The 22,586-nt window shown below is 36.0% G+C and overlaps 1 protein-coding gene across 1 annotated transcript in view; it reads left to right on the top strand.

Moving 5' to 3' along the window:
* Positions 1-22,586, top strand: part of LOC149532696 (fumarylacetoacetase-like) — a 186,704-nt gene that overhangs the window by 36,781 nt on the left and 127,337 nt on the right. The window contains exons 3-4 of the mRNA XM_089807770.1: positions 19,063-19,121; positions 19,231-19,355. Of these exons, the coding sequence (XP_089663896.1) occupies positions 19,063-19,121; positions 19,231-19,355 (184 nt within the window). The remainder of the gene's footprint in view (positions 1-19,062; positions 19,122-19,230; positions 19,356-22,586) is intronic.

Raw genomic sequence — 22,586 nt, 5'->3', positions numbered from 1 at the left:
GGCCTCAACTCCCTACTCATAGAATTCATCCCCAACTATTAGTACCATGACTTGCTTGAAATCCACTGATCAAATTTGAAGATATTTCACTTCCTGTCGATGGAAATGATGCCTTTAAAGGTAGGGATCTAGCCAAAGGTTTGCAAAGAAAAATTTGCCTCCATTGAAATTGCAACTATTGAACAACAATGCATCTATCCAAAACCCTGATATCAAAATGAGTCACCTCCCCACTTAAAGGCCAGCTCATGCCTCAAACCTTGCTCCAATTCGTGCAAGCTGTTGAAAACTCTTATCAACTACTTTACATCATTATGTGATCTGAAAGAATCCCTCCCCATATTTCGTACACCCAATTGTCCTTAATCAGGTAAGGGATGAAACGAGTAAAAATTCTGCCTGCATATTCATAAATGTTTCCTCAAAAAGGGTGGTGAGCTTTATTGATTTCCTTCAAAAGGTTACCTCTGACAAGAAAGATCTAGGTATGCCAAATCCCGTAGATCCTCAAATAGCTTAAAATTCTTCGACAAAGACCCATCCTCCCAATATTGGATAGTTTGTCAGCAATAGAGTTAGCCTTCCTTAGGACATGTGTCACCTTAAAGTCTTCAATTTCTTTTAGCAGCGCCCAAATCCGCCTTACGTATAAGTTTGCAAATATCCATCTGTCCTTTAGCAAATCCCATTAACAGTAAGTTGAGAGTTCAACTTCGTGGCCATCAAAACAACCACTAGACACTCAACCTCATATAAGTCCCTTTGGGCAAACTTTTAAGCTCCAAAATGCCTCCATTTTCATTACAAGCTAGATAGCCAGCCCCTGACGGTCCCAGATTACCTCTGGAGGCCTTGTCAAAATTGATTTTGATCCATCCGTACTCAAGTGGCTTCTAAAAGCTATTTTGTGCATCATTCAAAAGAGGTTTAATTGTTTGAGGCCCATTAATGGGAAGGGAAGATAATATTTTATTACTATTTGATGAGAGCTTATATTGTGGACATTGGATTTGAAGAGATGAATATAGGAATTAAGAATCATTTTTTAAATGAGCAAAAACATGGATGTACACTTGAGGAGTGATAAGTGAAATATTTTAAAGGGCAAATGTTATAATATTTTAATTTGCTGAGTTGCCTTAATATTTTATTGAATTTCTTTATATTGGGGTTTCTGAAGTTGGTTTTGTTGGTTCCTCAAATCTTTGGTTGGATTCCTATGAACCTGCCACTCAATGTTGGGATATCCAACAGAATTTGGCCAACAAACGAGATTAATCTTCAAAGATCAAATTCCCTTGCTCTTTAGGCTCTGCAAAACCTAGGTGGGTGCACCTATACCTTCAACCTCCAAAACGGGCTCAATTTATTGCAAATTTCGTCAGGTGATTCTCCTTGGAATGACAAGTAATTCTCAAGAGAGATCAAATTGTGACTTGAATGCTTTGGAATGTTTCAAAATAAGTTGAGAGTATAAATGAGAGTGGTTCAATGATATGCAGATTGATTGGGCAAAAAACCTAACCAACTACAAAATTATATCAACTTAAATGAATTAGGCAAGACCAGTCCTTAATCCAATATTGGGCAAATGGAGTCAAGCTTACATGGACTTACTATCATCAACTCTTTGGAGACAACGTGCAAACCATCAACTATTGGACAGAAAACTTAAAACATGAAAGCCAAGTCTAAATGAGTTCAATCCCAACCATAGAAGACAAATTAGACAAACATTACATTGCATGCAATATTTGATAATCAAGAGCTCATATCAAATTCAATCTATCAAACAGTAGTGTTTATCCAAAAGGACAATATTTCATGCAAGTGATTGAAAAACCAATTATTTAATTTGAGACAAAAATTGAGTCCTTTTATTGATTCAAAATAAGGAAGTACAACTGAGTCGTATCCTGTTGCATATACCCATTCAGAACTGCAAAATCATCTAGCCATTATCTCCTTTTATGATATTTATAATGCGAACCTCTTATTGTATATCATGCAAATGGTCGTGGTATCCTTTATAGAAAATAAAAGGATGCGTACAAGCTTTAGAGCATTGTGACTATTCCTAATTATAACAAAATGCAATTGAACACATTATTTACAATATAAGGGATAATCCATCTGAAAGTTTATCGCCATCTTTCTGGAGGGTCACGTCCTTTGGTTTGAGAAAATTAAATCTTCAATAATCATATGTGTTTCGTGATGCTTTTGTAATTTCCTTTTGTTTCATGTGCTGAATATTCCAATGCCCTTGATTTGATAAATAAATCTCTTGTATTTGTTCTTTCCTTGTGTTAATATTATATCTTGCATGCAAAATAATTCAATTATATACTATAATTTAAAATAAATTGAAGCCTTACCTTTCATCCAAGTTTGTCCAAAATGATTTGTAGCTCCTTCCTACATTCAATGATATATCAAAATTTATGGAAATATTTATATAAAATGGCTCTTTGGAAGAAATTTATCTTTTTAGTCAAATTGAAAATTTTCTTGAGGGAAATAATATCTTAGTGCCAAAAATATATTTTCATATTTCCTCTCTAATAATTTCATCTTGAGGAGAAAATATAAACACTTCATAGAATTAAAAGAGGCTTGCAATGTTTCTATAAAAATGAACTTCCTTTTTCAATGCTTTAATAATCTTGACATGATATTTCTCATTAAATCTTTGAAGATTTGGTGTGGGTTTGGAGTACGCTTTTGTTTTGAAGCGAGAGAAGGTTAATGAATGCATTGGCATGGGTTTGTGCTACTGGTGCTGGCTGCTATACTCCTTTCTATAGCATGGATATTTTGAGAGAGAACTAGCATTATTCTTTGTGTGCAGATTCCAACACCATAGCTACTTGATTGATTGCAGTTGATGTTATTTTGCTAGGTTGCCGGTTCAGATGTGGGTTCGAAATTTGCTCAAGTTTTTTTGGGCTGGGTTTGGGTTCGTTCGTGCAAGAAATTTTTTTGAATATTTTTTTATTACATATATGTAAAATTATGTTGCAGCAAATAAGTTTATACACCACTATACACCACTATGCTAATATAAAGCAAATTAGCAAAATACACCACCGCATTTCTTAACAATTTCAATTTTTGTTCGAATGGCATTACAAAATGTCAAAATACACCACTACAGGAATATTTCAGTTCAAAAACTTTAAAATAGCAATGTCAACATTACTGATCAGTAATTAGTCATAGTGATCAAATATCAATGTATCATAAAAAATAATTAAAGAATTCATCATCAGTAGGCAGTTGCTGATTAGAAGCACAATTAGTGCCACTGGCATTTGTAGTCTCAGTTGTAGCCTCAGGATCAACTCCATCATCACTATGTATCTCAGGATCACCATCTTCAATCACAATTGCATGAAAGTGGGCTTCCAACTCCACAGCCTCTAGTTTGACATCTCATTGTTTTGCCTCCCCCTTTTTGTAGTTATTCGCTTTGTGAGTTGTGAGCCTATAGTTTGAATGCACAAACACCAAGTTATCTGCCTTCTTCGAATTTAGTCGGTTGCATTTTATTGAGTGGGCGGAGGAGTATGTGCTTTAATTCCTCTCAAATGATTATGAACTAGCAACCTATCAAGATTTGCAAATTTACCAACAAGAAACTAGAAATTAGAGTTTTGAATATTGACCAACAAGAAACTAGAAATTAGAATCTTAAGATTAAAGAACTTACTTGTGATAAAATTTTGATGGCAATGGGCTGCAAGTGTTGGTACATTTGTCCATGGAAGTAGCACCATTTATGAGCATCAACATTGTTCTTCTTTGCAATAACGTGAAGACCACAATCATCAGTGGTCACAAAGCTCATAAATTCAGACCTCACTACAGGTTGTAGGTGCTCAAGAAAGAGTCTACAAAGGGCTGCCTTGTACCCTTGAGCAACTTCAGGATCTCTGTACGGGGCAATTCTAGTGGTGCTCCTCTTGAGGACCGATTGACTATAGAACCTAGGGCTCAATGCAAAGGGGTAATCATTTTTTTCCATCGCTCTACCATGATTACCTATAGCTTTTTGAATAACATTTCATTAGGATCTTGCTCTTTCTCATTTATGATATTTCTAATGTCCTCCTCACCCAAGCAAGGTCTATCCATGTCAATGTATTGGATCATGCTCAACATAGGCTTGGTGATCTTTAGAAGATACTGAGCATGATCCCACCAAGATGCATCTAGTATCAATCCTTTTATGGCAGCTGCCTTGGCACTATTAGATTGCTTCCATACACTTCAATTAGAAGTGGTTACCATTCTAGAGAATGACTCTTTAACCTTGAGAAGGCATCTCAAAACAATAGTGTTGGAGGCAAAGCGGGTCTCAACAATTTATTTTAAAATCAAAACAATAATAGATTAAACATTTGAAAAGATAGAAAGTTTACTAAAGTGAATAGATTTCTAATTCATGTTTAAATTTTAAACAATTGAACTTACCTTCAAGAGCTCCAATTTCGAGAATTGTTTGAATATGGCTTGTGTCATATGGTGGTTTGTGACAAACACTTGGATCTCTTGTGCCTCTTCATACATTTTTTTATCCACTCAACCTTAGTTTCAACTTTTTGCAGCATTAGGTTGAGTGACTGCATAGCACAAGGTGTCCAAAAAATTTGTTCATACCGCTCCTCAACCAATAAGCTGGTAACCCTACAATTCTTCGCATTGTTGGTTATTACATGAACAATATTCTGAGGGCCAACCTGCTCAATAGTTTGGATGAGAATGTTTGCAATAAAAGGATCATCCTTTACCTCTCCTTCACAATCCACATCTTTTAGAAACATTGCACCTCTTGTAGATACTGCAATAACATTCACTAAAGGACGGTTCCTTGCATTTTTCCATCCATTTGATACTATTAAGTATTATCACTCTTGTTTCGGTTGATGAATCCTTGATGGGCAGCATGGCAGCTTCTACATGGAGCACCTCCTTATCCAATAAAGTGGTGTGTATCTTCTCATATCCAGGGCCCTTGAACCTCTTTGGAGCCTCATTAACAACTCTCACCATGTATTGCGACTACGGTGAGCAAACAACATTAAATGACAATCCATTTATTTAAACACATCTAGCAATGACTTGATCAACAATGTCTCTAGCTTAATTTTGAAATGATGTTTCCAAGGCTCTCGTTGGTCTCTTACAATTTGTTGTTGAGGGGAACACAAGAATGGATGACCCTCTACGTGTGGCTCATTGGTAGTGGAAGTTGAAGAAATAGATGATATCTTTCCTTTCTTGAAGGCCTACCACTTTGCAACGGTTGAGAAGATTTTGCCCTCCCAATAGCTTCATCTACTTGCTTTTGTTCTTGAATGTATTTGTTCACAATGTGGTTTCGAAGGAAGCTTTTAGGTGCCACCCCGTCAATTTTTGGCTTCCCTGTACAAAATTTAATGCCTTTTTGAGGAATAAAGCACAAATGTGCTTTCACTCTACTGTTAGAACTACTAAATTCCTCTTTGCAATGGCTGCAAATCCATAGATAATCTCCTCCACCTAGAATTTGTTGAACCATTTTCCATATTTTCATAGTGGAGAGCATCAGTCTATTTTGAAGCGGGAGTATCTAGTAACAAAAGCACTTGCAACCATTTTGTGAATCTACAAAGAAGTTATGAACAAACAAAAGTTCAAAAAAAAAATGAAAAATTTAATTTGATGAGGTCTAACTAATGCCCGGTGGTGATTCTACAGTGGAATTAAATCATAGAAAGCTTCAAACTAATTACATATTTAGAATAGATCATCGTGCATCTTTGAATAGATGATGATCTAGAATTGAATGAATAATATTTAGAATAGATGATGATCCTGTAATTTTGATCTGTGTCTTTACGATTCATGTTAATGTTGGAGATTTAATTAACTTTTGGTGATTTATAAGTGTTTCAGACCCAAGAATTTTGCCCAAGGATAAATGCTTTGTATCTAAAATGTTATAAATGTTATAGTGATTTCAAGTTCTTAAATACTTCATGCTGACATATAGGCACATAGCTATAGATTAATAAAATAGTAAATACCTTAAGAGGATATACTCCAGCTTCCCATTTCTCCTGCTGCGTTGTGCTTGAGCTCTTGTTGTTTCAACTTTGGCTTGTGTGAGTGCAGGAAATCAAGCGAATAAATAAAACTTAATACTCGAGAAAACTTGCAAAGAGATACCGCTGCGAATACTCCAGCAAACAGTTAATAGCGAATACTCCTGAAGTTGTACTTCCACAATTGTTTTTTCAAGTGAAATTGAATAATGTTTGTGCGACCAAGTTAGAATAAGTGTACACTAATTTGTAAATGGTGAAGATTGAATAGAGGGTAATAAGATACATGTAAGGGTTTATGAAACTTGTGTAAGTGACTAGAGCATCATGTAAATTTGTTTCACGTAGAGGCAAGTGACACTATGGCACCTGTACAAGGTGATGAGCTATTCAAAATGTTAGAGTAATTAGTTGTTTTCACTTATTAATTAAATCATTTTGATTTAATTAAATAAGTTGCCTATTACTCTAGTTTGCTTAAGCTATCTCGTAGGTGCATATAATTAATATTTTATCAATTATAATGTGCAACCTAGCTTTTTTAGGCTTTAGGTTACCCTTTTCAGGTTTCGATCTCCTTTATAAGGATTGATCTCTTTGTAATTCTTTGAATTTGTTGAATAATATTTTTCTTCATCTGACTACAATTTTTCATGTTTTTCAGATCAAACCTTGCTTCTTTTTGTCTTTTTCTTCTTCATGACAGGTTTTTTGCATGCAGGTTTTCTTGGGTTTCATGGATTTGTTATGCATATTTGCTCAAATCCTACATGGTATCAGAGCCAGATCTGCTATAGCTTGTTCGGTATTTGAAGAAAAGGGAGAACAAGGGTTTGGCGAATCATATCTAGTGTTTTTTCTGAGAAAATAGGGGGGTTCACCAATTTTCGAAGTAGTTTGAGGTCAAACGGAAACCATGGATGGATTCAAAAGGCGTCAAAACCCTCATTTCCATATAAAATTTGTCTGATTTGGACAACGTTGATCTGGGAGGCAAAATTTTTTTGTCGAGCAGGGCTGTATGGCCTCTGCACGCAATCCGAGATGTGAAAATTGTTAAAAATCACAAAAAAAATAATAATTTGGCATTTTTGTGCCACCGTGGTTACTGCAGCGATCATCGTGGGCGGCCCGCTTAGCGGTCACCGTTGGCGGCTCGCTCAGTGGCCACTGCTAGCGGCTCCGCCTGCAGTTCCGTAGCAGCGCCGCGGTGGCTCCACCGCAGCATTTTGCCTCTGCACCGCCCGGCCACCGCTCAGCTGGCGGCGGTGTTTTTTGAGGATTTTTATTTAAAAAAATAAATAATTTTTTTTTTGCATCTTTTAGGGGCCCTGTTGGTTTTTTTTCCGTAACTTGAGCATACAGATGTATTTTTTCAATCTGAAAAATGCGTCGGAAAGCTGGTTCTGAGACGGAGATATTGGTACAAGCGTTTTTTGGGTTTTGATGTAGTTTGGTTGCCTGTTTTGGCAGTCAAAGCTAGTTGTTCTGTTTTGCACTCTGGGAGGTGTATCTTGAGCATTCGATCTTTGATTTTGGACTTCTTTATATCGTTGGAAAGCTGTTTCCGCGCTCTTTCCAGTGATGCTAGTTGTTGTTCTAGATTTTGCTCTAGGCACATTTTATTCAGTCTTCTGCATTTTTGCATGCTGGTGGATATCTTGGCTATTTCAGGTCCAGGGATCGATTTTGTTGCTTCAGTTGCTTCAATTTGGGCTGTACTTTATTTTGTATCAGTCTTATGTCTTTTCTGATCATTGTTGATATCATTTGTAAGCATATTTTTTGCAAACGCACTAAGATAAAGTGCCACTCTTGCGTTTCGGGATTCTTTTCATCATTGTGGTTTGTTGTACTCGCACTATTTTATAAAGTGCCATGGGGGAGGATAGTTGTTTGCCGGTTTTGTGCCCTCTTCCTCTTTTGCCTCATGCAGTGTCGGTGACACGTGCCTTTATAGGTGTCTGTACCTCACTCTCAATGTGTCTGGTTCCTGTTTTGCAGGAGATTTTTGGCCCATCTTTTCAGTTGCCTGTCACCTCACCCCGTCTGCATTAAGGGGGGGTTATATTGTTGGTTCTAATGCTTCCTTGGTTCGATGGTTCGTTAGTGTGAGCTATGTATTTTGTACCTGATCCGACATACTAGGCGATTGCAGTGGCTGGCTACCTATGCATTTCTGTGAGATGGATCATCTACCATATAGACACGCTTGGTTCATGCCTTCTATTTCCGTCGAGGTTCTATAGATCAACAGTTTCTTTTTGACAAAGTTTGCGGCTTCTTCATGCTTCAGTGGTTCTCTTCATGATCTCTCTTTGTTCCTTTCTTCTGGAACTTTTTTTGCTATCTCTTTTTGGAGTAGGGTTTTTCCGTTGTGGTTTTCTCTATTTCTCTAGTTTACAGAGATTTCCTTGTATTGGGTACTTGGTCAGGCCTTGTTGTCGGGACCCATTTTTTTGCTTTCATAGCTATGCTAGGTTAGCTTACCTCCTGAGCTTCGCTTAAGGGGGGGTGTTAGAGTAATTAGTTGTTTTCACTTATTAATTAAATCACTTTGATTTAATTAAATAAGTTACCTATTACTCTAGTTTGCTTAAGCTATCTCGTAGGTGCATATAATTAATATTTTATTAATTATAATGTGCAACCCTAGCTTTTTTAGGCTTTAGGTTACCCTTTACGGGTTTCAATCTCCTTTATAAGGATTGATCTCTTTGTAATTCTTTGAATCCGTTGAATAATATTTTTCTTCATTTGAATACAATTTTTCATGTTTTTCAGATCAAACCCTTGCCTCTTCTTGTCTTTTTCTTCTCCGTGACAAATTTTCTGCATGCAAGTTTTTTGGGGCTTCATGGATTTGTTATGCGTATTTGCTCAAATCCTACACAGAAAGCATACTCCAGCAAATAGTAAACAGCGAAGACTCTTGCCTGAATGCTTCAGTTGAGATATTCCAACTCTTCCTTGTGCGTGCTAATGTTCCAGTTCTAACATTTGTGTCAATGCTTTCGCTGCTTGTCTCGTGGTTTGTCCGTGGTTTACGTGGTTTTATTATTTTGTTATGTCCGCCGTTTTAGGGCTGACATGGCAAAAAAATCAAAAAATAACTTTTAAAACATTACGTCCAAACAAAGTTGGATAAAATTTGTCGATGTCACACGAAAGCAAAGTAACGAGAATCAGAATCGACAAGGCCAAATTGAATTGCGAATCAGCCATGATTCAGAATTGAATCTGCAAATTTAAAAAACCCTTGAAATTTAGTAACTTATTTCATAAACCCTTTATCGTTGATTTGATTCATTGATTCACAAAAAATGGTTTGGCTTGAATTGAATCGCCGAATTGCATGAATTGCCATGATTCTCGTCATTATGCACGAAACTCTTCCCGGGCACGTTGACCACAAACGAAAGTCTCCCAAAGTCGATCAGGGTCCCTTTGTTAGACTTTACTATGAATTTTTCATGTCTGTTACAAATTTACAACAAATTTGCACCGCAGCAGACTTTTGGCAGAACCGACTTTCGAATTTTCCCTGGCACGAGTGAATATGGCACCTTAGTTATTTTGAATTAGTGTAGACCTGATTTCAGTCCTTATTTTAGATCAGATTTTATGGGTTTGTAATGGTAAATCAATGCTGTATTAAACAGAGGAGATGAAAGCTCCTTAGTATAGATTTACAAAGATGATGTTTCTATTATGAATCAATTGTAAACTAAAAATGAAAATAGAAACTACTTAATAATCTAAAGACTAAGATGACCATTAAAGAAACATTACAATATTCTAATACTCTCCCTTAATAGTCACCGTATAATTACCATATTGAAGATACAATGTCTTATGGTCACAAATTCTTTAGAATATTCTGCTATTGTTGAGACCCTCCATGGATTTGCAAAATTTTAATGACCGGAGACACTGGGATGAAACTGAAATTACCATTTTGAGGAAAATTCCATTCCTTTTCGTGGATGAGCACTACAACCCAAAATAGACTGCAAGATGATTCACCAAGAACTTTTGCAGATGAGAACTAGGACTCAAAATAGATTGCAAAAGGTCAATGAATTTTTTAGGAGAAAATATAGAAAAACTAGACAACCATTGAGGTGAAAAATGGATTAAAATCAAACAACAAAATTTGAGACATGGATAAGAGAATATAAAGCTTTGGTAAAACCCAAACAAATAATTTTTGAGGAAAAAAAATTTAAAACACAACAAATATTTTTTAATTAAAAAATTATTTTCACTCAACAGATAATTTTTTAAGGGAAAATTTATGAAAGCCCATCGGAAATGTTTAAAAGGAAAAAAATAAAAATGAAAACTCATCAATAATTTGATTAGGAATTTTTTAAAGAAAACTCATTAGAGAAACCTTCATGTGGCAAAACATGAGACTTCATGCGGTTAAACAACACATGCAAGAACATGAAAAGTATATGCAACTCACAAATTGCATATGCAAGCAAAATGCAAGAACATGCAACTTACATGCATGCTTCAAAATTAAGCAGGAAATCGCGTGATCAATACCCTAAACCGAGATCTCAATTTTCAGCAACAATCTTTGAAGACAAACCACAAGATTTTCATAAAACACATCGAACAATTTTTGTTTCAAACATTAAAAAACAAAATTTTGGAAAAAATTCTAGATTAGAAGAGGCTCAGATTTTTCCTAAAAGGTTTGGCCAATTTTATGAAATCCCATTGACTTGATACCATTTTATGTTAAATCAATGTTATATTAAACAAAAGAGATGAAAGCTCCTTATATAAATTTACAAAGACCATGTTTCTATTATGAAACAATCATGAATTAAAGACAAAAAGAGAAATTATGTAATAAACTAAAGACTTACTAAGATAACCATTGAAAAAATATTACAATATTCTAATAACAATGATGCAGATATATTCATGTTTGCTTGTAGATTGTGAGTGCAGGGATGAGGGATAATGATATTCCAGTAACTGTTCACTAAGAAAAGGCTAGCATTTACATTTTAGAGTGAAGGGGAACTACCAATCAGGCCTTTGAATGTATTAAATGGATTATTGCTGTTATGAATTGTGATACCCCTGCCTAAGTAGCACAAACCTAATCCTAGTCATAGACAGTAATAATTGATAGATGAGGGCAATAAAATTAAATGAAAAATTGGGCCGACTTAGGCAAAAAGGAATTTTGAATGAAGAGGTAGTCTCAAAGAAAATTGTCGGTGATTAATTATATGAAGAGTGCCAACTACTTTAAATTGAAAGGTAGCGATTAATCTGATAAGGGCCAACCACTTTCTTTATATCCTTTGATAGATAAAAAGTTACATGGAAGATGGAACAAACTTAGTACACTCCTTCATTGTGTTGCACGCCTATGTTTTAAATCCTAAATGGCATAATACACGAGACCAATAAGAGGGCTTGGCATAAGGTTAGAAAGACAATGGAGGGATTTCGTGCTGCAATAAAAAAGATTTGTGGTTGAGGAGAGGATGCTTCAATTATGAGGCATCAATAGAATATTTTTTCATGTGGGCATGATGATTTTTCTTCAGTTGAAGTTTTGTATGATATGAGAGCAATGAAAGACCCTATGGAGTGGTGTTGGAAACATGGAGGTGATTCCCCTAAATTGCAATCATTTGCAATAAGAGTACTCTCACAAATAGCTAGCTCTTCATCTTGTCAGAGAAATTGGAGGACTTTTGGTTTTATACGTTCACTAAAGAATTGATTACGGTTGAAGGAAGCACAATACTTGGTGTACATTCATTACTCACTTTGTCTTCTCTCTTATGTTTATCTTGCATACATGGTCTTTAATCAAGATGGGACCAAATTGTACCTAATGGAGAAGCTGCTGTTATGGTGGATGAAATGGTTGAACTAGATGGTCTTAATGAATTACCACTAGTTCTACCATATTTGAGGAACTTGAGTTTGAGACTAATGATTATCTAGAGAGTAGGGACCTTGATATAGATGATCAAAACATTGAAGAGTAGACAATAGATTTCTGTTTTCTTCTGGCAATATTTTGAACTCTTTGACTTTGGGGCACAATGTCATTTGAGTCATTGCCATTTTGATTTGTGTATTTAAAGTTTAAAGTTTAATGTTAATGCTAAACTTTACTGGCGTTTGTTTTCAAAGCTCTAACTTCTATGTCATGACATTTTATAGAAATTATTAAATTATATTAAAAAATGGTGTCTTTGAGTGCTTTGTTGTGAGGTCCTCACACCATCGCCCCAAAACTTTGGGGACCCCCTTTTTCGATCACCTTGGCAAATTTTTGAGTTGTCCAAAAAAATTTTGATTCAATTTTTATGAGAATTCTAAGTCTTGGACATCTTCAGGGTCAGTGGGGAGAAGGTTAGACTTATTTTCACTCGGTTTCAACTTGATTTTCTAGAACAACCAATTTCATCCTTAGGCCAGACAAATTTCAAAGAGCAACACTTGGCAGGATAAAATTGTAAATTTTGTACTTAGACGATTTGTTTGAAAATTTGGATGTAATTGTATAAATTTGGATAATTTTGTTAGATTTGAGTTTTTTTGGAAAATCTTGAATTTCTTTGGTGAGAATTTTTTTTCTTTTCTGAAGATGAAATCAAATTGCAAAATCGATTTTAGATTCTAGAAATGATTTTATTTTTGTCAAAAATTTAAATTGCTTGGCAAAATCGATTTGAATTGAATTGCAAAAATTGGCTTTAATGGATTAAAATTGCCTTGAAAATTTTTAAGCCTTTAATGAAATTGGTAATTTAATATTGAAAAATGGCTTTTGGCTAGCCAAAATCCGATTTTAATGACTTATTAATAGCTAAATCATCATTAAATGGAAATATTTAACATCTCCAAGGCATTATTTACTTTCTTTTTGCAATTTTGGTCCAATTGGCAATTAAAAAAAGTAAATTTCATCTTGGCAAAGTTAATATTTGGCTAAGCATTTAATTGGGGGCCAGTTTTGGTGTTCTGATTAATATTTTCTTGCTCCCAGGGTCCCAGTCGGCCAGCTAGGAAGGAGAGGCAAGTTGGGTATAAGAGGAAGCTCTTTCCCCTTTTCTCCTCACATCTCATTCTTCCTCTTCATGGTGTTAGCGATTTTGACTTGGAGCGGTTCTATATCATTTGGCAATTTCTCTTGGGAGAGCATATTTTCATTGTTGGGCAATTTTGCTTGCAATTGTAAACATTTTCAGACCTTGGCAATTTTTTGTGGAGGTAGACTTTGCATTGCTGGGTGATTTTCTCCTTCTATTAGGGCTGCGATTTATGCCCTAGGTGATTTTGGAGGGCAGATCTGAAACTTTCCATTGTTTGGCAATTTTTGCAAGGTCTGATTTTTGCTCGGAAGCTGCGATTTCTGCCCTAATTTGGGCGATTTTACTTGGAGGTCATTGTGATCAAAGGTCTGATTTTTTTGGGCAAATGGTGGACAATTCCGAGAGCACTAAATTCTAATTTTTTCCAGATAGGACATCAAGGTTTGCAAGGGATTTGAAATTCTCAAGTCTGATCCTAAATTTCAAAAAGAAGACTCGGCTATTGGTAAAGGTAATTTCAAATCATTTAGAGTTGAAAGGGGCCTTTAAGCAGATTTCTTTCTTTCGTTCTTGTCTAGACATTATCTCCTTTGGTTCTTCTTGCATTCATCATCCACCACTTAACCATCCCATCATGGGTTGACAAGATGGTAGATGTTAGTGCAAGCAAGAACCCTAAGGGAACAAACACTAAGAAAGACAAAGAGGATATGATACCCAAAACAACTTTCTTTTCGAAAATGAGGCGAATAACCGATACCAATGTCGGTACAGTAAATATGCTACAGATAAAGGACAGACTAAAGGAAGGACAATCCCCCTTGGCAAAGAAGATACAGAAGGCGGTTGCACATCACAGTCCAAGCGTCGACACTTCTATTTCAACCATGATGAGCGACGTTGGGGTGGCACTTGATTTTGAAGACATCAGAGAAGAGGACATCAATGAGACTAGGCTTGGATCAAGATTGGATGAGTTAGGAAAGGTTGTTATCAAGAAGAAACATTTGGGCACCCTTTCCTCCCTTAATGCCTTTATCAGATTTGCAAAAGAGTATGAGAAGGATCATGAGAAGACACTGCAAGTAGCAAGCAACATGATGAATTCAGTTGAGCTCAAGATGAAGCACATGCTTTGCCCTTCCATGAAGGAAGTCAATGACAAGCTAGCCAAGTTCATTGCTTCGGCTAAAAGGATTAAAGAAAGGGGTAGAACTATATTATAAGATCATTCGATGTAAGCCCAAGTGGCAATTTCTCTTTCTTCTAGGGTAGGACAATTATCTAATTCTGATTGGCTACCATTTTGGTGTCTTCTCATTGGTTGCCACTTTTTCTTTTTTTTTATTGGTCCATTGACGAGGTGGCGTCTTCTCATTGGCCGATGGGGTGGCAACCCTATTAAGGGTTTCTAGGATCCAATCTAGATCGTTGATTTTTCTTTTGATCTCTACTGTCAGTTGTAATTTTGGCCTCTCTATAAGGCCATTTTGCTCTCATTTGTGAGGGAGTTATGTTGGAGAATTGTTGCCAAAATACTATCAAAATTGTTCTCTATTCATTGTTGTGGCTTGCATGGTGGATATACATGATCATTTTGGTGTATTGCATGGTTCTTCTCATCTCTCAAATTAAAGTAGGATTTCATTTCATGTTGCTAGAGTAGAAGTAGATGGCTAATTGTATGGTGATGTCAGTGAATGTTTGATAGGGATCTACAACTAGGCCACTAGCATCTTAGCCGTTGTTTAGGGAGCTGTGTGTGGTAAACTAGTTCCCTTTTCCTTTGAATCAATGCATCTATGGAGGTGGAGCTGTCGGTAAGTTTTCATTAGATTCAATCGCCGTCTATTTGCTAATCTTCCATCCATAGGAGTAGGAGTAGAATAGTGAGTAGTTGAGTGGTCGAATTTCACTCTAAGAAAGTTAGGAAAGTAGAATTCATTAGAAGGATTATTGCCTCCTCGTGCAATCAACATTATCTGGCACTACGTCCTCCACCATCACTATCACCATCAACATCATTTGGCACTCATACAAAATCATCACCATCTCACCAAAAACCCAAGTCATCCTTGAATGAACAACATAAGGCCGCCTACGTGATTACCAACAAATCACATCGATAAAATTGAGTGAGTATCCACAAGTGTAAGGAACATTGGAGTTATTCTCATGTCCCATGAGCATTAACTTTTCAAGATGGGAATTGTGTCTTTGATACTCCGTATCAGATATTCAATTACTAATATGTTATGTAGTGGTACACAAACTCACATCAACATGCTTCATCTCCTATTTTAAAAAATTAGCTCTATTGATAGGAGTACCTATAGAGTCTCCAAGTACCTGTCTCTTGGTGACCTTCGTCCTTAAAAAAGGATACAGTAAAGGGTTGCCAGTGATTGTAATCTCACTTTTTCCACCATATGAGCTATAGGCTGCTTTTATCTGTTTGTTATACAATTGTGGTTGAGTACATGAAACCTTTGATCAAGAAATGCATATACAACGCGAAAAATTTATTTAAAATGGTAAAGTCCAGAGAAACAATTTGTAATAACCAAACACAATTTGATATGTTCCACAAATTACTTTTGTTCTTAAGGATACTCAGGTTCATCTCTCTTATCTCATGCTCCTTTAAGCATCTAGTTAAGTGCAATAAATTGGGAGTGAAGAAGCCAGAACATGTTGTTTGTACATATCAATTCCTCTCTCTTGACACATAAGCCTTATGATTACAAGCAAAGGTTACCAATGCATTGGAATGTTAACCTAGAGACGACTAAATTATATGCATCATTGACTGTAGTTAAATTGACGACATAGGACCAATGGTTATCAGCAAATGTTGTCCATATGTTGGGATTTTGGTCTGCAGCTGACTAACTTGGATGTGTCCATAAGCATGATACATTAACATGTATTCCGAGCAGCTAAATATATGTATTTAAATTTGAGAAGTAATCTGAATATATGTTCATACTCAGGATTATTGGCCTTATCATGGTCCTTTAAAAAACAAAGTGTCAAGATTGATGTAAGATGGTACTAGACTTCCATTATCTTTCCACATCATGAGGGTAACAACAAATCAAGTTTTCATTATAGGATTTATTATCTTTTTAAGAATAAGAACTCAAACCATAGAACCTAATTTGTCATGTGTGATATAGATAGTATCAATAGTGTCAGGTTTCTTCAGAACATTTGGTCTGTGGTATGGTAAAAAATGACGAAGTGTGTAATCTGAATTAAGCGAAGTTGATTAGTTGCTCTTTGTGTAACTATCAAGCTATTTCTTTGTATCCTCACTTTATAATTTTGTACAAAAATGCTTTATGTAATGTTTCCGATATTGAGCGAAGAGATTAGTAAGGGTCTAAAATGATTAATTAAACAAGAGGCCAAAAAGGTAAAGTCCAAGCAAATATTAATTTAATTAATTATTGTGGGGCCACATCTAAAGTTTCTATTTTTCAGTCATAGATGTGGGGCCACTCTAAGTTATAAATTAGTTTTCTTGCTGACTAATTCTGGGAGGGATTTCTAATAAATGGTAAACTTAATGCTTAGGTCAAGTTACCTAAAAGTCAGGATCTATGGAGAAGTTCACTGCTTTTTGGAAGGATAGTCTTTATAAAGGGGACTGGGGGAAATTAGAAGGATTTATTATGCTATCTATCAATCTGTTTTGTAATATTTCTCTGCAAGAAGGTGATTTGCCTGCATTTTCTCAAGACGAAACCCTTGAGGATTGAACTTGGAGGCAACCCCAAGTTTCCTGATCTGTTTGCATCTATTCTGGCCACAATCTCACAAGCTGCAAATACAGATCGTTTCAGTGGGAAGGAAGAAACAGCAATCTGCCAAAGATTCAAAGAGTCTGTTCTGAGTTTCTAACAGGTAGACAACATCTTCCAAATCAGAATCAGTTCACTCATTAGACACAAGGAACAGATTGGTTAGTCATAGGAAATATATGTGTCAAGGGTGAGTTCATTATAGTTTCAGATTTTCGGCTGCAAGCTGTAATAATCTTGACATACCTCAGACTTTGGCTAAGGTCAGCTATTCCAGTATTTTTTCTTCGTTGAAACCTGTGCATGTTGAGAAATGGTTTCCTTGTAATTTGATTTTAAATTCAGTAAATGTTATTGTTCATATTGAAACACCATGTTCATAAATTGAGTTTGTAATGAATTAAATCAAATTGAAAAAGTCAATTTTCTGAGAAATCATTGTCAGAATATTTCAATTTATCAAATATATTTCTTGTTAGCTCAATTTCTTATAGATACATTGAACATTTGTTGTTATTGATGTCAAAGGAGGGATGGCAAGGGTGTGACAAAAGAGTAAGCAAGTTGAGTCATTTGTGTTAAGGTGTCTGGAGGAGTGTAAAATACTTGTCATGACATGTCAGATTTGTCTAGGTTGGATTTTGAGATGCAATAGCCCTATGGATTATTATGATGTTTGAATCAGTTGCATTGTATCTGTAATATTTTTCATGCATCTAGTCCATTTGGCAGAGGTGATCTGGAAGTGTTTTCAGAGTTGTATAAGGCAAGTTACCTAGGAAGTGAGTTTGCAGTGACAGTTTGTTTTGATCTGGATTACTTCATATTTGTGAGTTATGGTCTGCAGTTTGAAATGGGAGTATGCGGACATATGCTTTACTGTATCCTAGAATTTCTAGAGTTGGTGTTTATAGGATAGTAAGTTTGAAGTGACAGAAGTGTTATTGTGACTATTAATCAGGTATGTAGTTTTGGATATATGCAGCAAAGGTTTGTAGCATTTGCCTTCCAGAGATAACATGTGGGTGACTGTTGGAACCAGATGGGCTACATTGGGAAATGCACAGTGTTCTTTCTTCTTGAGTAGTGTGTGGGCTATTAGATCTAGCCTGTTACATGTTTCATTTAGGTTAAGTGGTTAGCTTGCAGATGTATTAATTCTATTCTAGGCAGATTGTATAATACACATATATGTTTCTAGGATTTGTCCTGGTATGTTGGAAATCTATGTGAATGTACATGACTAATTATTCACCATGTGTTGATGATTGAAGAGCTTCTGCGATGTTGTTTTTGGATTCGATTGTGTAACTATTTTTGCATCAACATTTTACACATTGTGTGTTTTATTCCAATCATAGTAAGAGTTATTAGAAGATATTTTCTGTGTGGGATAATGCTCTGGAAGGTGGATCAGATTAAGTGTAAGTTGACCGTTGATATTGAAGGCCCTCAATTCATATCTTTGTTGTTGAGATTGAAGTCCTAGTTATTGAGTCGATGCTCACATCTGGGCAAAGGGCAAAGGAGATTAGTATCTCTAGTAGGTTGGTGTCTGCAAATACAATAGGAGATTGTTGTCTCTGTTAGGTTGGTGCCTACTTCATAATTGTAAGTTGGTTTGTTATTTTATGAGGCTGGTTTTGGGCAGTATATCCAAGCAGCTATTCTCACCATGATTATTCCTATTCATATGCTGTTTAACCACTACATCTTAAAAAATTTGCTAGAGTTGCATGGATGTTTTAAGGGATCAGAATTTGCGAAGTTATTAATGGTAATTAATGTTCATTTGAGTTGTAAATTGGTATATGTTGATTCACCCTCTACCCATTGTATATTGTGTGCCCTTCAGGATACACATATTCAACTTTTCAAATCATTGTACAAAACTCATATGTTCTAAATGATGTGATAATTATAATGCAGTCCTATTTCTTGTTATCTTTCTCTCATTCTCAGTGTACAATACCATTATTCTATTCTTGACGATAAGTGTGTAAAACTCTATACTAGTTAGTATTTGCCCATTTATTATTAGTGTAAGGATCAAAGCTAATAGTACTTAATATTTTTTTCTTACAGTAGATGAGCAAACATTGCAAGATAATGTCGAATTGCAGAAAAATGCATTGTTCCCCATGGTGAGAACTTGTTTTTCTTTTTCTTTTAAAATAAATTTTCAAAAGAGCAGTGAAGAATTGCTTTGGATTGTTCATAGATCTAATGAATGGGGTGCCATTTGATCAATAGAGTCAGGTACAAATGGCTCTTCCTTGTGTTATAGGGGACTATACAGATTTTTTTGCATCGATGCATCATACAAAGAACTGTGGCATTATTTTTCGTGGTCCAGAAAATCCAATTCTCCCAAACTGGTAAATGCTTATTTTTTTGAGGTAGACTTAAATTTTAAATTCATTATTTATTTTTCTAGGAGTTGTTTTATGTGTTGTCAATTGCCATTTTAAAGTGAAGTGCATGAGCTTTGTTACATATGTCAACCTTTCTAAGAAATGATGGAAGAGGAGACTGAAATATTCATACTTTTCTAGTTTATATGGAATAAAAGTTTTGAAAGACAGAAGTCGTGGAAACCAATAACTAGTAATGGATTTGATTCTTCAAAAGTTGTATTCAAATTATATTACAATGTAATGTCCCCACCATCAAGGTTAGTTGGGACAAATATCGCTTGCAAAATAAATGTTAGAATTCAACAGTAACAAGTTTAAACATACTATTCTAACATCTAACCTAACCCCATCGTGTTTCCTAACCCTTAGTTATTTGACCGTCTTCTCTGGAGTGCACCCCTTAAGGTTCACATATACATATGTTGAAGTCATCAGAATATTCTTCCCATTATACTAACCCCATGCATGTTGGCCAGATGGGGATGATTCTCACATACCAACATTATAGAGGTTGTATCCATTTAGGCAGTGTTGGCCAAATGGGAATTACGCCCATTGGTTGTATCCATTTAGGTTGTGTTGGCCAAATGGGAACTACACCCATCTCTGTTACCAACATTGAATATCCATCTCTGTCATATTAGCCAAATGGGTAATTACACCCATCTCTGGCACTAGCACAGAGAGTTTGTATTCCACATCCATAGTGTTAGCCAAATGAGAATTTCACCCATCTTTGATATTGATAGTAGGAGTCTTAGTTCCATCTATTGTATCAGCCAAATGGGAATTTACCCATCTCTGATATTGATATGCAGAGCTTGAGATCAAACCATTTTCACTGTAAAAACCATTTTTAATCTAGCATAAAATGTCAAATATATTTTTATAAATATAACATCCTCTATATATATACTATCTAAAGATACATATACATATACATACATACATACATATATAATTATAATATATATTTAATAATTATTCCAAAGAAAGACAAAGAATTATAAAAGGAAGTTATAACATACCTTTAATCAATGCCTTTAATTAATGCAAGGTTCCATGTCCTTTGCTGACCACGTCATTTCTTCCTTCTGTGTATAAGTTGCCATCTTTATGCAATGAAGAATGCCTCCCCTTAATATTAGTTCATACCTCTTAAAATTTTATCTATTTATAAAATCCTTATCCCAAGTTGTGATTAACTTTGTCTCCTAAAATTTCGGCTTTTCTATCTTTACTTAACCTTTATAATTTAATTTGATTGATAGCCTTTCTTTTCTTATCCCCCTCCATAATAATAAACTTCCCTTTTCTAATTCTTTCATGGCATGTAGGATTGCCTTTTCTTTGTGAATATCACATCCTTTTTGGTGGGTTAGCTTACAATTCGTTCTACCCAACTCTCATCTGCTTCTTTGCCAGTTATGCAATTGGATATTTTTGGTTATCTTTTATGGTATATTATGATAATCTATATCCTCCCTTATTTCTTTGAGTGGTACTGGTTAATATACCACTCGCACTCATGTGCAAGGGTCATGTCGTTTGACGTGTGAGGACTCATGATGTTCTTTTTTTTTGATAGGTAACAAGTTTTTTGTATTGATTATAAAAAAGATAATGCTTACATAAGTATACCACATAAAAAAGTGGTCAAAGTCTCCAAAGTCCTAAATACCCTCCCCCATAGACATTAAAGTCAAAACATACAAAGGGTATTAACACACATGAACACAGCCCATCCCAAAACAAAGAAGTATTTGCATGCCATTGAAGACGCTTCCTGCCAGTTGCACTCGTGCTTGCCTCCTCTGCTAACGACACATCAATCCAAACTCCTGCCATTGTGGACTCCCCTGAAGCACCCTGTCCTTTCCTTTCCAATTGGCATCTCAATGGTTCTCCGGGTAGCCTCACACTCTTCCATGGTGTTGTCTTCATAAAACCCCTCCTCTCATTGTCTAGTACCCAGATCTTCTCCTACAAAAAATTGACCACCTTCCTCTAGCTTTCCATAGCTTTTGGTAGGTGCACCCCTTGAGGAGATGCAAAAGACTAGACAACCAAAGGTTTTACCAATGAATCACCGCCCCCAATCAGCCTCCACGGTTCCTGCCCCATTTCCAACACAACACCTAGCACGGTTTTGTTGATAACATCATCTATGTCCAACAACCATTGTGGGTCCACACATGTAGCAACAACCCTACAGACTTCCTCTTTTGTCTCTCCAACTAACAGAGCTAGAGCCACAAAGAGGGACACTACGTCCAAATTTGACCTTCTCCTCCAGAAAGTGTCTAAATATTTCGGGCCAAACATCTCCATGATGCCACTTATGAATCTCAGGTCATCAAAAAGAAAGATGTTCTTCAAACGCCTCGCTGTGATCCTTTCTTCATACACTTGAGTTTGATTATCTAATTCCAAAGCAAAATTGGCCTCCATCTCTGATTACTCTACAACTTCCCCTGCTGAAAAAGTCCCCACCCTTCTCAAAATCACACCCTCAAAAGATCTGGAGGCCCCCACTTCGAGAGTTGCTGTTTAATAATTATGGATCCTCTTTCATGCGTGGGGGAGAGCTTCCTCATGAGTGTCCATCAAATTGGGGGTTAAAATTCATAATTAAGAGGTACTCCCTCAAAAGGGAGACATATGCTCATGAAGCCACTTAATCACACTACATCCTTATTCCAAATTGAGAAACCTAAAGTTTTCAAAATTTTCATGCTGATTCCCAAAAGAAACATTCACTCCCAAGTTGGCCAACTTATTCGCCACCCAATTTGCCTCCATGTAGACGTGGGATATCCTAAAGTCCTCAAACTCTGTCAATAGGCACTTGATCTGGCTAATGTGTTTGTCAAGATGCCAAGACTCCATCCTCCCTTTCTTGATTCCATTGATAATAATCTCTGAATCTCCTTCCAGATGGACTCGACGAATACCCAGTTTAACTCCTGAAACTAGAGCCTCCTTGGCTGCTTCACATTCTGCCACATTATATGTTCCATCCCTTAATCGTTTAGCCACCAGTGCTATGGAGTTACCTTTGTGGTCTCTTGCTATACAACCACAACTAGATATACCCGGGTTCCCTCGAGCAGCCCCATCAAAATTTATTTTTATCCATCCTTCCTCTGGTGGTTGCCAACAATACTTTTCCTTTCTTAGTTTAGGATCAAC

This window comes from Cupressus sempervirens, chromosome 10, assembly GCF_028749045.1.
Source record: "Cupressus sempervirens isolate cs-2001-9-10 chromosome 10, ASM2874904v1, whole genome shotgun sequence".
In the NCBI taxonomy this organism is placed as follows: domain Eukaryota; kingdom Viridiplantae; phylum Streptophyta; class Pinopsida; order Cupressales; family Cupressaceae; genus Cupressus; species Cupressus sempervirens.
This window is presented reverse-complemented; position numbering and strand designations above follow the sequence as displayed.